Source organism: Struthio camelus, chromosome 7 (genome assembly GCF_040807025.1).
Source record: "Struthio camelus isolate bStrCam1 chromosome 7, bStrCam1.hap1, whole genome shotgun sequence".
NCBI classification, from domain to species: Eukaryota; Metazoa; Chordata; class Aves; order Struthioniformes; family Struthionidae; genus Struthio; species Struthio camelus.
The window spans coordinates 1,360,275-1,375,734 of NC_090948.1; the positions used below are offsets into that span (position 1 = coordinate 1,360,275).

Below are 15,460 nucleotides of genomic sequence, written 5' to 3' on the forward strand. Positions count from 1 at the left end.
TTTGACAATTTGGGAATTTGGTGATTTACAAATTTAGGAGTTAGGGCAGCTGGATATGTGCTTGTTCTCACTGTGTGGCTTTTGGCTTGCCATTATGATGAAGAACTGGAATAATACTAGTGCTTTGGCAGAGAAATGTAAGCAATGATTTTTAAACTGTAAAGCTGAAGTGTTCATATGTTCTATGAATTCAGGCTCAGCTTGTTTTATTGTTATTCATTGCTTTAATTTCTGTTAGAGATGCTGGAAGCTAGGATGTCGTTAGTAGTCTAAAAGAGACTTGCTCAGCTCATCGCCTGCTTCAGCAGTGGAAGGTGCCCACTCTTCAGAGGGAGGAAAAACATGCTTACAGCTTTGAAAATATGAGGGCAAGGATCTTTCCTGACCTCTGCTAAATGCCCTTTTTGGGGGGCGGGGGTAGGAAAAAGCAAGCAGCTTGCTAACTTATGACTGAAACCATGGGCTAAATCAGCTGGAAAAGGAGGTCTTTGCTTGCCACGCAAGGAGTTATTTACCCCAGGGACCTGCTGACCCAGGTCTGTCTTCTGCTGTTAGCAGAGCAAGTTGGTGACTATTTTTCCTCAGTTAAACCATTGTACTAAGTATGATGACCTACTCAACTGCTAGAACTTACATGTGACCACAGCATAACGGGCAACATCCTACCCTGAAGGTTTAATTTTTAATGAGGAGCAAGTAATGTTATCAACAGTTTCTTTCACAACTTGGGAAAACCAGTCGGTAAGCCTGGCCAAGGCGGACGGCTGGCGCGTGCCTTGGGAACAGCCAATTCTTCGGATGTCTTTAGCGGATAGTGCCAACAGAGGTCAGCGCCACACCAAACACCTGCTTCGGAAAATGCCTTTCTCCGGCAGCAAGGGATGGCAGCGGGTTTGTCTTTTATTCCGTATGTGACCAAAATAGTTTTTTCAGGACTTTATTGCTACGTTGAAGATGGGAGAAGAGGCTCATTCAAGGGAGCACCCATGGGATGTGTGAGGCTGGCACCACCCCGACTGTCGTCCGTAGGGCAGTTTGCTATGGCCCTGTATACAGCATTGGGGTGAAGGTTTGGGAGATCCAGAGCAGGAGACGCGGCGCACAGGTCAGGCGCTGCTCTGTCACGTCGCACGTCTCCTTCAGGCACCGTTCTCCAGCTCATGCCTGCTGAAATCCGAGCTGGGCTGTAGTAATTCACGCAAAAGCAGGAGAGACTTTTCCTGTAGGGCAAGAAGTGCCGAGATGCACAGAGCTGGTGTAAAATCCTAATGTAGAGTGATGCTCAAAGCTCATTTCTGTGAGGACCACAGGAAAAGCAGCACCCTGGTGGTGTGGACAGGCAGAGCGGTCTCAGCACTTGCGGCAGGCACAGCAAGGCGCACGGGTACAGGTACGGGAACTTTGGCGTAGCAAGAGCGCCTTTAAAGCCGCAGTCTGCGTGGGCTGTTTTTGGATGCTCGCTTTTTTTTTTTCTTTTTAAGGCATTTTCTCCCTTTATCCTCCAGCGAAAAGCAAAGCATCAGCGCAGAAACGGGAGCCGACTGTCCTATTATTTCGTGTGATCTTCTGAAAGGCGGCCAGTCCACAGCCGGGCAGGCTCTTCTGCCGCTGCCGAAATTGCGTATTTTTGCTACTCACCTGCCCCCCCCCTTCCCTCCCCGCAAGGTCTCCCCCACTCCCTCCTCTCGGCTGCGGCCGGGGGCTGCTGCCCGCCGGGGGCTCGCTGCGCCCTGCCCGGCCCCTTCCCGAGGGGAGCTGGAGCCCAACGGCTCCCCCGCGCCCTTCCCTGGGGGGAGCCGGTGCCCAACGGCCCCTTCCCGAGGGGAGCCGGAGCCCAATGGCTCCCCTGCGCCCTTCCCCGAGGGCAGCCAACGGCCCCTTTGCTGAGGGGAGCCGGTGCCCAACGGCCCCCCGGCCCCCAACGGCTCCCCCGCGCCCTTCCCCGAGGGCAGCCGGCGCCCAACGGCCCCTTTGCTGAGGGCAGCCGGTGCCCAACGGCCCCCCCCGACCCCCAACGGCTCCCCCGCGCCCTTCCCCGAGGGCAGCCGGCGCCCAACGGCCCCTTTGCTGAGGGCAGCCGGTGCCCAACGGCCCCCCCGACCCCCACCGGCTCCCCCGCGCCCTTCCCCGAGGGCAGCCGGCGCCCAACGGCCCCTTTGCTGAGGGCAGCCGGTGCCCAACGGCCCCCCCGACCCCCAACGGCTCCCCCGCGCCCTTCCCCGAGAGGAGCCAGCAGCCAACAGCCCCTTTGCTGAGGGGAGCCGGCGCCCAACGGCCCCCCACGGCTCCCCTGCGCCCTTCCCCAAGGGCAGCCGGCGCCCCACGGCCCCTTCCCGGAGCGAGACGCCCAACCGCCCCCGACGGCTCCCCCGCGCGGCGCGGTGCGGCGCCGCCCCCGCGGCTCTCCCCTCCGCGCGGGGCGGGAGCCGCCTGCCCGCCCCGCGGCCGGGCGGCGCCTCAGCCGGGCGTTGGGGCGGGGCCTGGCGGCGGCGCCCCGCCGCGAAGTGGAGTTTCACTCGGCTGTGGCGCTGCCGCCGCTGCTGCCGCTGAGCGTGGGGCGGCCCCGGCGAGCGGCGCGGCGCCCCGTGCCATGTAGGATGCTGCCGGCTCCCGCAGCCAAGCGGCCGCCGCCGCCTCTGCTCTGGCCCGTCAGCGCCGAGCCCCCGGCGCCGCCCTGGCTTTGGATGGTGCCGGGCGCGGCCGGGCTGGTGCGCGTCGGCGGGGCCGCCGGGCTGCCGCCGCCGCCGCTGCTGCTCGCCCCGCCGCCCGGCGCCCTGCTGCCGGCGGGCTGGCCGGTGCCCTGCGAGCCGCTGCTGCCGCTGCTCTCGGCGCCCGACCACCGCGCCGCCGCCGCGCGCGGCCCCCCGGCGCTGCTCCACGGACAGGTAACCGCGGGCGGGCGGGAACTTCCCGCGCTGCGCGGAGCGGCCGCGGCCGGAGCCGACTCAGCGGCCGGCGCAGGGCGCTGCTCGCTGCCTCCGCGGCTGGCGGAGCGCTGCCGTGCCTGCCCCGGAGCGGCCGCTAGAGGTGCGCAGCGCCTCCGCGCACCGCCTTTTCCCGCCAGCTTCACAAACCTCCTCTCTGTTTTCTATTTTCATTGACTTATTTATTTATTTCGCCCGGGAGGGGAGCGGGTTGGTGCGTCTCCGCCGCCCGGCTTGGCCCCTTCAGCCCTCGCAGCGCCCTTGCGGTTCGCTGCGGAAACAGAGCAGAAACGAAGAAATGCTCCAGCAGCAGCGGGGTGGGTTTAATGCCAGGCGTCCCGGTTTTTTTTTTTTGTTTAGTTTTTTTTGGGTTTTTTTTTTGTGGCGTGTGCATTGAGAATCAGAGGTTTCGCATCGTAGCAGCGCAAGCAGGACGTCTCACCCTGCTGGATATCCCAGTTATTCGTCGGTGCGGCCGCTGGCCCTGCTCTCCCGCGGGCCCGCGGCCTGATTTTCTTTTGGTTCCCCTTTGCGTCTGGGGACAAATTCTAAAAGCGCTTTCTGTGGACGCTTTTCTGCTTGGAGTGTGAGGTTTTGTTTGAGCAGGGAGAAGCCAGGCGTCACGGATGAGCATTAACCGTTAACCAGGCGCCCTTTAACTGCTAGGCTGTTGGTTGATGGCTTTCTGAAGCAGTTTGTGGTGCCAGTCCCGTGCACGATGCTCACCCTCTCCTGCCTAACAAAACAAAAATAACGCTTGCTGGACCGAAGAGACGCCTTTGGCATTTTGCATGCTCCTCTTTTTTTGTAATTAGGAAATTATGAGAAACATTGATTTATACAGTGTAAAATGACTTTGTTAATGTCTTTTCCTTTTTTTTTTTTCTTTCTTGCTTTCTTAAGTGGATATTTGGAGCTCATTCCCCAGTCGTAGGATTTTCACCTTCTTCTAGCGTGGAATTTGTTCCTATGTTTCCACCTGCATACACATCTGCTGTTCCTCCTCACCCTGGGAAAAGTTGGATAGATAAAAGGCTCCCGAATTGCAAAGTAAGTCTGATCTCTGTGTTGAGGTATTTTTAAGGCTAATGTGTGCTCTAAAAGCTGAAAAATATTACGAGTTTTGTGAATTGTGGAGGCATGCAAAAGGTCAGTAGTCCTGTTGCGAAGGAATGCTGTAAGGAACGATTAAGGAGCAAGGCTGTTCCAGTAGTTACAGATCTTCAGTTTTCTGAAGTTCTGAAAAGATAAACATTAAAGATATTTTAATCTATATTATTTTAAGTAAAATGTTTTATTATAACCACAGAATGTGATTTTGAGAGCTTTCGCTTTTCCTTCTATTCTCAACACTTGTGCTGCTTTTTTCTCAAAGAAGGGATATAGTGGATGAAATGCTGGTGCCAGTGACATCACTGGGAGTTTTGCCAGTTTCGTGGGGGCCAGAATTTCACTTTCACCAGCTTGGGCCTTAACTTTGCCTGTAGTTATGTGCATGTGTAAATTTAATTAAATAATTAAAGTTAGATTTTGTTATTTTATCCCATTTCCCCCCTCTTCATCCCCTGTCCCTCCAATTTAGAAAAATACTGAACTTGTCCTGCTGCAGCTGGGCTTGTTCTAGAGTAGCTATATCTGAGGCACAGCTGGCATGATCTGTTATTTTCTTTTTGCAATGCTCTGTAAGCTGATTAGTCATGTTAAGAGCCTGTCGGTTTAGAACAGATCAGCTAACCACTGCCTACAACACTTATGGAGCATAAATCAATCTATTTTTGTGAGTTTGTCCCTGAGTTGAGATACTCTCCACATCATAATATTGAGTCAAAGATAGAAAACCTCAGAGAAATAAAAATATGAAAAAATTATCTTCATCCTTAACATTATTTTATTTATTTCCGTTGGGCAGATATATTTAAATAATGCATTTGCTCTGGATTCAGCATGGATACACCCTGAGGAATCAAGAATCTTCCAGGGAAGTGAGAAACCTCTATTAATGACAAATCAAGTAGCTATGGCTATAGCTAGACCAGCTACTGCCTCAAGGCCTCTTCCCACAGTGGTGTTGGCACCTCAGCTTATACCAGGTCAGTAGTAAATAAATATTTACCTCTTTTTAGTTGTTCTTAGTGACTCCCAGAGATGAGTAAGTCATTATCTAAAGTAAGAGCTTCATTCCATTCATATGAAAATCTTTTGCTGGAACCTTGGTTGTGAAAAGCTTTTAAATTATTTTTAAAGAAAGAAAAGAACAGCTGTAACAGATTCTCCGGTAACCAGCTGTCCTCTTCCAAAATGAAGGGGCAAAACACCCACAGGACATCTGGTATATTTTCAAACTAAAAAAATTGCTGGTCCGGTTCATGTGTAGTTCTCTTTGGTTGCTAATTTTAAGACTCTGGTGTAGCCTATGTAGACAGCTATTAGTAGAGAAGAGGAATTGATCCATCAACTCATTAAAACTCAGTTATGCAAGACTGTATTCGTGAAACATATTTCATTAATCTGCGTGATGTAGGTATGTTACAGCTGTTTCCGGAAAAATGATTTTAGTCTTACTGCTAAGCTTTACCCTTGGAAAAGAACAGAAAATATTCCACTATAAAGATGGTTCTATCTATTTTTGTATTACTGTGTTAATTTGAAATACCAGTTGCCTCATAGCAAAGGTTAAGAAGTAAAACGCTACTGATATTTAAACCGCCACCATGTATTCTCAAATTCAAAATCAGGTTATTCTTAATGGCTTGCTGACATTATTTCTACGTTTCTTAGAGCAAAAGCAATGTTCATTCAGCTGATAGCAAAGCCCCTGTTACCTTGGTCATCTTATTATGGTTTCTTATTTAGAAACTGCATAGCACACAAAGTTTTCTTACATTTTTCCAGTAATGCAGAGATTCAGTAAGAGCATGCTGGAAGAGATCTTACTGTTTGGATTAATTTGGCAGACTGATTAATTAGCAATGAATGTTATTCAGTATTGAAACATGCTGAACAACTCAAATCCATTCTGTATTTTAATGTTTTTAACAGTACTTTACAGTAAACTGCATTCTGTTCTTGCCAGTATTTTTCTGATGCTCAACTGTAGTGCTGTTTGGCTTTCTATTATGAATGATAGCAAGCATAAACAATAGTGCCAAGGATAAAAACAAACAAACAAACAAAAAAACATTATATTAATGCATCCTTACCTGGATGTGATAAGGAATATTTAGTTGTGTTCTTGGATAGGACAAATGCCATGGTGAGGGAAATATTATACATGTCTGAGTGAATGCTTTGTTTGATAGACAGGTTGGGAGTCTGGTAAAGAGTAAACTGGCTTAAGTATGTGTATGCTGACTTGTAGGTGCCGTTTCTGACAGCGTATGAAGAGGACTCTATCCTGAAGCGTCAACTCGGGCAATACTCACAGTGAAACCATATAAAGAAAGAGTTTGTTTGGCAGTGGATTAGGAATTGTTTGTTGTGGGCCTTCCAAGCCCAATTCCAAGTTTGTGATTGCTAAATTGCAGAAAAAAGCTAGGTTGTTTCAAAAGAAGTTTTGGGTTTTTTTTCTGTTTTGAACAAGATCTGCAGCCCAGTCTGTTTTCACTAAAGAGATCTTTGGATGGATCAAGCTGCTGTAGACCCATCTTCCTTTCTTAGTCTCTTGCTGTGAAAGGCTGCTGGTAGCATTATCCTGAACATGCTTTTTTCTGCTGCTACAAAGTCTGTCTGCTTTTAATTCTGTCTGACCTAGCTCTACTTACCTTTCAGATTGAACCTAGTGTGCAGCCTAGTCACTCCATTGCTCCTTTTTTCTTTCCTCAGCCCCTGGCCTTTTCCCTTTGTTTCCATGCTCCGTACCATTTTCCCTGTGTTCTGTAATTCTGTGCAATACTGTGCATAGTCACTCAGTACTGCAACATACCATCTTCTTCTGAGTCCTCAGATGCACATGTTGATGCTACAGCTAACTCTCTGATCTTTAAGCTTAAGCACTTCATAGTCTCAGACAGCACTTGGTCATTGCAAATTTTATAATGACAGTGAATTTCTATGGGCATACCATTCCTTTGTGAATTTACAGAAAAAGGAAAAATCTCTCTACTATTCTCAATGTATTTTGGGAAAATACATTGATTTTAGGGTTTCTCCTGGGTGCGATTTTCCCAGCTTCTTGATATAGGTTTGTGGTAGCCGGTAAGTCATGTAAGATTAACTTCTGGATCTGATCTAGAATATCTTTTCAATGGTTCTGGCCTTGTGTGAGAGTCCGTTGTTACTTTGATAATACAGTGTCTTTTGGGAGATAGTGCGCCTGTCGTGCTCTTCCTCTGTACGAGGCTACTGGAGATTGGCCTAGTTGGAGGATATGGTCAAGCTGATGATAATCAAATAACATCCCACATAGTTTGCAAACTCTAGAGCTTATGAAGACAAGCATTTAAGTTTATGACGTTGCTGCAAGAATGCAAAGATGTCATATCTGTGTCTTTGAACCATAATCAGAATCTGTTTCCAGACATACTTAAAGCTTTGAAGAAGTGTTACGGTAGTCCTTCAACTATTTCCCGTATAATCTTTACACCTACTATAAAGATTAATGAGAAAACTGAGGGCAAATTACATAGATGGTTTAAACTGAAGTCTGTAAGCTTTTTGCAGACTATATGACTGCATTCATTTTGAAAGCATTTTTTTACAGGAAGGTTTGTTTTCCACAGTTGTCAGTAATGATATAATTGTTTTCTCAATTTATCAGTAATATTAGAGAAATAAAGAAATGAAATATTAGAGTTTGAATGGCAATACACATAACCTAACAGCTGGAAGTATCACCTACTGGAAGGTGGTGTTTTCTTTCAGAAAAGGAAGCTACTGTTATTCGCTAACACATTACAAAACATAAAATTACATACTTACAATTTTGTGCATCTGAAGCGAATATTAATATATTTTAATTTCTCACCTAGAAATGATAGCTTGTTCTGTTTTTATTGGCTACTGTATTTCTTTGTGAGGAAGGCAGTGTCTAGATATTTGTGCAACAGAATGTACAATATAGTAGGACTAATTTTTTTTTTTTTTCCTATCTGCCATATGGCATGAAGTCATGGTTGGTATGGTTGGTTTGGTTATGAATCAGATATGCCTACATTGCCAGTGGTATCCCTCTCATCCCCACTGGAGAAGAGAGGCAGGCTGAAGCCTGAGTGAAAGCTGAGAAGCTTTCCTGAAAGAACCGGCTAGCTGTCCTGGTGAATTTTTTCAGAACTAGCTCTTTGTTTTGCACCGAATTGCTAGGGTTTCAGCATGGAGTTTCCTTTGGGGAGAAGCATCCAGAGGCACGACTTTACGCTGGGGAAAGGGTCGTAAGAGGGCTGTGTTGCCCTCCTTTCCGTTTGCATTTAGCATCTCTCAGTATAGTTGGTGGCCTGCCCAAATTGTGGTGTTGGAGCACCTGCAGGACTACTTAGTTGTCCCATTCAAATGAAAGCTGTAGCCCCAGATCCTCAATGGTTAATGCTTTTATGATTGTCAATACCCTTAAAGCTGTTTAAAATGTATCTCAGTACAATCTTGTGGTTTGGCATTTCTGGTTCTCAAGAGCATTGCCCACAGTGATTCCTTTTAAAGCAGTGTGTTCTTATTGGCCTGTTCAGGAAGGTTTTCCAAGGAAACCTGGGAGAACAAGCCTTTCGCCTAGTTTTCTGTGAAGGAGGGATCAAGAGATAAAAATAGAAATGTGATGTCATCTTTCTTTGCAAAGAGTACTTTACAAACCATCGGTTACATGGCTGGTGGTTAGAACCAGCATGAGCAAATATTGAAGTAGGCTGCAGCTCCAGCCTACAGTGCAAGAGCTGGTGCACTGAAGGAGAGCAAAAGAAGTATCCTGATTGGGGTCAAAAGCAACTCAGTGCTTTTCTTATTTTGGGATAGCAGTTTTGACCCTACAAGCCCTTGAATTCCATCTATGACTTCTGCTTGCTGAAGGGTGACCGTGAAATGCAAGGTTAGCTAGGCAGTATCTCCTGTGCAAGGTCCCATAATTCTTACCTTTTTGTGGGGATTCTCACGGTCCCAAAATTTGTAGGGACTGAAAACTTGCTGACTTTCCTGAAAATGCTTTTCAATATGTGCTGGAGCCATACGTAAGAGGATGTAGGTATGCCGAGAAAACTAGTAATATAACGTCTTTATTTTACTGGGTTCCTTATTGAAGGCAATGTTGTTTAGATGAAACTCAGAGAAAAATGATGATAAAAGTTGCACAAAGATTCCCCCCTTCCCTCCCCTGTTTCTTTTTTTTTTCCTGGCAGACATGTGGACAAGAGCTTCTACAATTTGTGGGGAAAACGTGCATGTTAAGAATTTGGAGGAAAGAATCTCTGAGGATGGGAAATAGTGCAATCAAGGGGAAAGAAGAGAGGAAGCCGTTCCTTCCCTGGCAAAGGGATGGCTGAAATAATGAAACAGAATTTGGACCTTTAAAATGGTACTTAGCACTGCTTTGGTGGCCCAGGGAAAACTGCCCTGGCATGGCAGAAGCTTTGGGTGCTCTTTTTTTCCTCTTCATGTGGACAAAATATAACATGACTCAAGAATTCTGGAAAAAGCCTGCTTTCTCTGAAAGGCTCAGAAGAAACAGCTTCACAGAATTCACAGCCTTTTATAGCCCAAAAGATGTCTCACAAATACAGAGCTGCTGGCTGCCGTGTGTTGTGCTGCTGGTGAACAAGCAGGTCTTTACCCATCATGTATGTAAGGGGAGAGGAAGAAGAGAAACAAAAGAATCATTTAGGCAAGGGTTATGGCATACATTAGGAAGCTAGCTGTGCAAGTTTAAGTGCTCTCAGTCATCTTTAGCAGGTAGAGTGCAGTGCTTTTATTCCTAGAAATTAGAGGATATCATGGGGAATCCTTACAGGAGAAGCAGTTCATCTTTGCTTACTTTGTTATCTTTTGTTGGAAGTTATACACTGTACGTTTCAGAATTTGTGTAGTCTTAGAACAGGCAAAATATATGGTTCTTCAATCAGCTGCTTAGTTCATATTCTGGAATTAATTTCAGGGTGTTTTGTTTTGAGTAGATCTGTATACAGACTTGGGAATCCTGTAGGGAGATCCTCAGGCCTTTCTAACCATACCTGGCCGCTCGCTGCCAAAGATGCAAGGGCACAGAACCAAAGATTGTTACTATTAATGTTCCCAATGACTTATTGAATAAATACGCTCCAGAGTTTCTAAGGGTTAACGTGGTGGTTGGCCAGCCCATCCAGCTAGCTGGAGACCTGTGTAACCTTGAAAATGTAGTGTTTATAATGCAGGAGCTTCAGTTAGTTTGTTGGGTAAATGAAGCTTTGGATACTGCCTTCTGCAGTTCCTACTCAGAGCTTAAGTACAATTCTAACACTGGAAAATCTGTTTTCACTTTGAACCATTTGATATTCCTCAAATTCAACTTTTTTTTTTTTTAGCACATTTCAGCATAAATTGCATTTCCTTACTGATCTTAGGAGTATTGTACTGGTCCTGGTACTGCAGGCTTCTTAGTAATACCTCCTAAGCAGCGGGTAGAAGAATGCACTACAGCCAAATACTTTGCTCCCCTTCAGGGAGTCTTGTCAGTGAGAGCAGTAAATGTGGTAGGGAGATACTGAAGAAGTGAAAGCCTTTTAATGGTTTTGATCTTTCCTGAAAATGTTCCGAGTATTTACTGTTTTTCATTATTACCTGGGCCAAACTAACCTGGATGAAGACTTTAGTGTTGATTTCCTTGAAAGAAAATAGAGTATTTCTTAAATGAGACCTTTTTTCATGGAATGATCTTTCAGTAGAAAGTATTTTTTTGGCAAAGTCAAAAATTTTGTTACTGCCTTTGCATTCAACAGTGTCTCTTTGCTCAAAAAGCAGTTTTTTGCTCTTTCATCCATTGATAGTGAAATCAGAAACGTAAGAATGAATGAATTCATAAATGTTTTTTCATCACATTGCTTTAGTGTTACCAGTCTGATATAGATTTAAACTACTTGATGCTTCCTATTATTATTGTTTTTTTCTTTCTTATAATCTTATTAACTTTGCCAGAACTGAGCCAATGGCAAGTATCTGTGTTAGAATGTATAGACATGTATATATAGAGATAAAATTTTCTAGATAATTTCAGTTTAAATTTCAGACATTTCTACCTATAAATCCATGAAGAAATGCAGTTGCTTTGTGTGTTAGATTTTGGTCACCTTCTCTTTGAGACGACTTACAATTTTTAACAAATTTGGAATACAGAAGTTTGGAGATCTTTTTGTCAGGTGTCCTGTCAAAGGGTTCCTAAGCTGGGCTAAGCCTGAGGCTTTTGAAAAATTCCAGCATGCACATGGTCACTTGTTAAGATTTTAGCGACTACTTTGCTGAAGGACGTGTCCACGTATTCCAGATGGGAATTTTCCTCGACTGTAGCTCAGGTTGTAGCTTGCCAAGAGACCTGTTCAAGTTCCATGAAGCTGGGAGATATTTCTCCTGTTGTTCTTTCAATGCCTCCTTGTTGGTAAAGAGGGGAGAAGAAACGAGCTGTTTTGAGTAGGCTGAGAACAGACGGATGCGGATGGGGGACAGTGTGCCTCCTCGTTCTTGGGTCTGCACCGAGGCTGAGAATTGGGATGATAAGTGGGCTGAGGAGGGGAAGTGGCCTCTGCGCCTGGAAGAGAAGGTGCGTGTCGAAGCAGAAATGGCTAGGGGAACTGAAGAGCCAGATTATGAGCACTAGAATTAATTAGGCCTGGAGGCTGGGAAATCTGAAAATCTGCAACTAAGAGTTGGCATATGGTAGGGGACTGGCGATAGTCTACTTTTATTGTTAAAGTTGTTGAATTCGGTTCTAAAAGATAGGATTCTCTCATTGCCTTTGCCACAGGTAATACTCTACTTGTTTTCTTAACCTATTTACAAATTCTTGATTTTCCAAGGAGCTGGGAAACGGAAACGTTGCAGGCTTTATATTTGGAGCACATCACCCTTTTTAATGTCAAGTTTATATAAAAAGTCAGGGTTTGGGCCTCCCAAATTGGACACCTTAAATCTGTGGATTCTTCTGTGTTTAATGTGTACGTGCTACAGCTCCCCACATGTAAAACAAAATAACGCAGGGGCCTGAATATTCCAGAAGCGTCATGGAAACCCATCTTTATTTGTCGACCATTCAGGCACTACGGAGATGAACGCTAAATTTAAGTTTCTGGGGTTGCTTGACTTTGGAACTTTAAGTGCAGCCGTTACGAAGTTTTTGTTTTGACTGATGAATTTGTGCTTTTTGTATGATCTACCTGAATGGAGTACCAATTTCTGTCTCCAGTTATGATTTTTTTCACTTCAATCCATATAAGGAAAACTACATGCAATATGTTTTTGGAAAAGGCATGTAGTTCTGACTCGTTCATAATATTGCCTTACTCTGATCCCAAGATCCCCATTGTAAAGAAATTCATATCTTTCAGTGATTTGCAAAGACTGTTTTTATTTGGTGAGAGCAAGGTACTTACCTCATATGGGCAGGAAAGTAAGCTATTAGGGGTGCTATTACTGGCAGACACGTGCGGTGGAAGGAATTTACATATATAAAAGCTAACATTTTTTTTTCCTTTGGGCAACAGAAGACCAGAAGTATCTATATATTTTCCTTTGCATTGAGATATGTATGCTATTTAATAAAGTCAACCCATTGCTTCATTTTATTTATTGATAAATATTGCTTCACTCTTATTTAACATCTGAAATTTCAAACCATGTGCATTTTAGGTGACAAGGCCGTCAGATTTTCAGTAATCTGAATTCTGCAAGTAAAAATACTGGTCCTATAAATTTATGTGCTATAGGTCTTCCAAATATTTGTGCTTGATGAGAAGAGTTCCTTGCAACAGGCACCTGTGGTTCCTATTGAAATCACAAAGGATGTCAAAACTTAGTGTATGCGGTAGTTGCATAGGAACACTGCATGCAGACGTTTGATTTGAGCGCAAATTCCAGGTGGTTAATGGACACTTGGAGAGAGAAAAAGCAAAGAAACCAAGATGCAGCTGCATCACACGGGCGAGTGGGTAGATCGGCACATTTATAAATTGCTCTTCCATGAATTTTGAATTGCACAAGAAATGACAGGAGGGAACTAAGAAGCTACTGTGTCCCCATCTTTTTAATATATAATTCAAATCTTAAATCCGAAATTTCTAAAATGCACTTTACTGATAAAAGAAGCAAGTTTTGTATTCGTTTGGAATGCATCCTGTGTTAGACAAGTAAGATTTCCCAAATTTCTAGAATTAGTGATAAACCAGATTAAGTCTGCAGCAGACTATTATATAAGGATAGGTTCAATTTAAGTAACGCTTTTCATTTACTTTTTCCTTTTGTAAATGTTTATGTAAGTTTTTCTGTTGTAGCAAATACTCTAGTCAGTTGTCTTCAGTGAAGTCTAACAGACATCCAGCTATCCCGAATAACTGATGTTCAGCCTTTCAAACAGACGTGGGTGGCAACATGGATGATAGAATCTGTAGAAACAAATTTGAGAAATGTTTCAAAGGTTTTATTGTTTTTGAGAAGTAAACCACATTTTTATGGATAGTTTGTGTGTATCCTTCTTAGAGCTACACTTACTCCTTTGGAAATAGTGATAACTCTGTTATTCAACTGGAGTGAAGTCTTAGACCACCAAAATCTGGCATATTGGTCCTATTGACTTCATGGTACCAGAAGATCATCTTTAAAATAGTAGAGAGCTGAGTGGAGCAAGCAAGGAGAAAGTTAACTAATATTTGATCCCAATGACATGTAACAGCCTTTTAATCCTAGTGGTGAATAAAACAATAATAAAAGTAGCCTCTATCTCCAGAGGCTATCAATTTATGGGGAATTATCTAAAAAAAATTACCACTATTTTCAGCCGTAGGAGGGGAGAGCTGCCTTTCAGTTCTGCCTTCTCTGCTTGTCTGCGCGCCCCGCAGCAGCATTAACGGTGCAGCGGGGAGATCAGCCACGAGCAGGCGAGCGCCAGGCAGCCCCTGGGCTTTCCACGTCTTTTCAGAAAACATTTGGTGCATGCAGAAGGTTTTATATGCAGGACTGTTTTACACGATGCCCACCTTTGCTAAATAGTGGGAAACTCTAATCCAACTAGCGTTTCCTAGGAAATTTCCTGAAGTCAGTATATTTACATGCATCTATATGTAGAGTAAATATCTATATTAATAATTAAAATAATACTCACGTCTTTAAACTTGTAATATTTTGTAAGCAGTATAATTTAATCCTATCTATCATTTTTGTATAGAACTGATCATTTTTATCAACTGTGCGAATGATCCAGCATGTAGGGTTTTCAGAAATACCTGATTTGTAGCTGATGGTTGAACTAGTTTTGTGAAAATGGTGTCTCTTAGCCCAGGCAGGGCAGCAGTTAGCCGGGAGCTGCTGCTGCTGGGCTCGCGGCCAGGCCCCCGGGGGCTCTGCCCAGATGCCCAGCCGCCAGCCCGGGCGGTGGGGCTCCTGCAGCACCTGCAGGCAAGAAAGCGCTTGTCTTCCTGAGGAAGTCATGACGTTTTGTCCTGTTCTTTCTTTTCACCTTATATTTTAATAGTTGTTTTGCTTAGCTAGCAAAGACTGCTTCTCTTGAAGTGCTCCTGTTAGTCAAGAAAAGGTGGTTGAGAGCAACATCTTAATCTGTCAGGTGCTGGTATAAGTTTGCCTCTTTTTGTAGCAGAAGAGCTGTAAATATAAATAAGCTTTAAGACAGAAACAACATATCTTTAAATATTTTTGGTTATCCTTTTTATTCTCCTTCTTATGACTTGTCTTCAAGGAAGGAGGATCGATCAACAACAGTCATTTTAGCCTATTTTAACTACGTTCTTCTTTTTTCCCCATCAAAAGGCAGTTGGTATCAGTTTTAATACTGGTAACAGTTTAATAAAGTTTAATAAAGAACTGTCACCTAAAAGACTTCAGTATGTTTTTCCTTTACTAAGATGCTGAGGATAAAGGAATAAGGAATAATGAACAATACGTATTTCAAATGCAGACTTGCTGTTTGGGAGGGCTTTGACTAATAACTTGGCTTGAGCCTCGTGAGAAACAAGGATGCAGAAAACTAAGATGTTAGTGGTAATGTTTCACGAATTAAAGGAAGAAACTTAATATATTACTTCAAAAAGAAGAGAAAATGATATTCATATTTGTGTATGAGGTTTAAGACCTCCATATTGCTAACTTTTGTTAACATCGTGGCCAAAATATGTAACTAACTGATACTCAACTGAATTGATATTTAATTTTATACAGCTTCCATAGTGTACACATTTCTGTGTAAAGCCTTCAAAATATATGGTATTTTAAATATACGTAGAAAATATTACAGCTCCCTTAGGACATTACACAATACTTAGTATGTTTTTTTCCTAATAGTGTTGAGTTCTGGTGTTATTTCTCCCAAAGTAAACTAGCAAAGACTGTGTGTGTAAGGTAGGTGCTGCCAAAGAGCTTTCCAAAAT

The 15,460-nt window shown here is 44.0% G+C and overlaps 1 protein-coding gene across 1 annotated transcript in view; it reads left to right on the forward strand.

Annotated features, from left to right (window-relative positions):
* The first annotated feature begins 2,527 nt into the window (after nt 1–2,527).
* The window catches only part of TCERG1L (transcription elongation regulator 1 like), a 118,979-nt gene continuing 106,046 nt past the window's right edge, over nt 2,528–15,460 (forward strand). Inside the window, exons 1-3 of the mRNA XM_068951385.1 lie at nt 2,528–2,885; nt 3,828–3,974; nt 4,834–5,014. Coding sequence (XP_068807486.1) covers nt 2,598–2,885; nt 3,828–3,974; nt 4,834–5,014 — 616 coding nt within the window. The 5' untranslated portion in view covers nt 2,528–2,597. The remainder of the gene's footprint in view (nt 2,886–3,827; nt 3,975–4,833; nt 5,015–15,460) is intronic.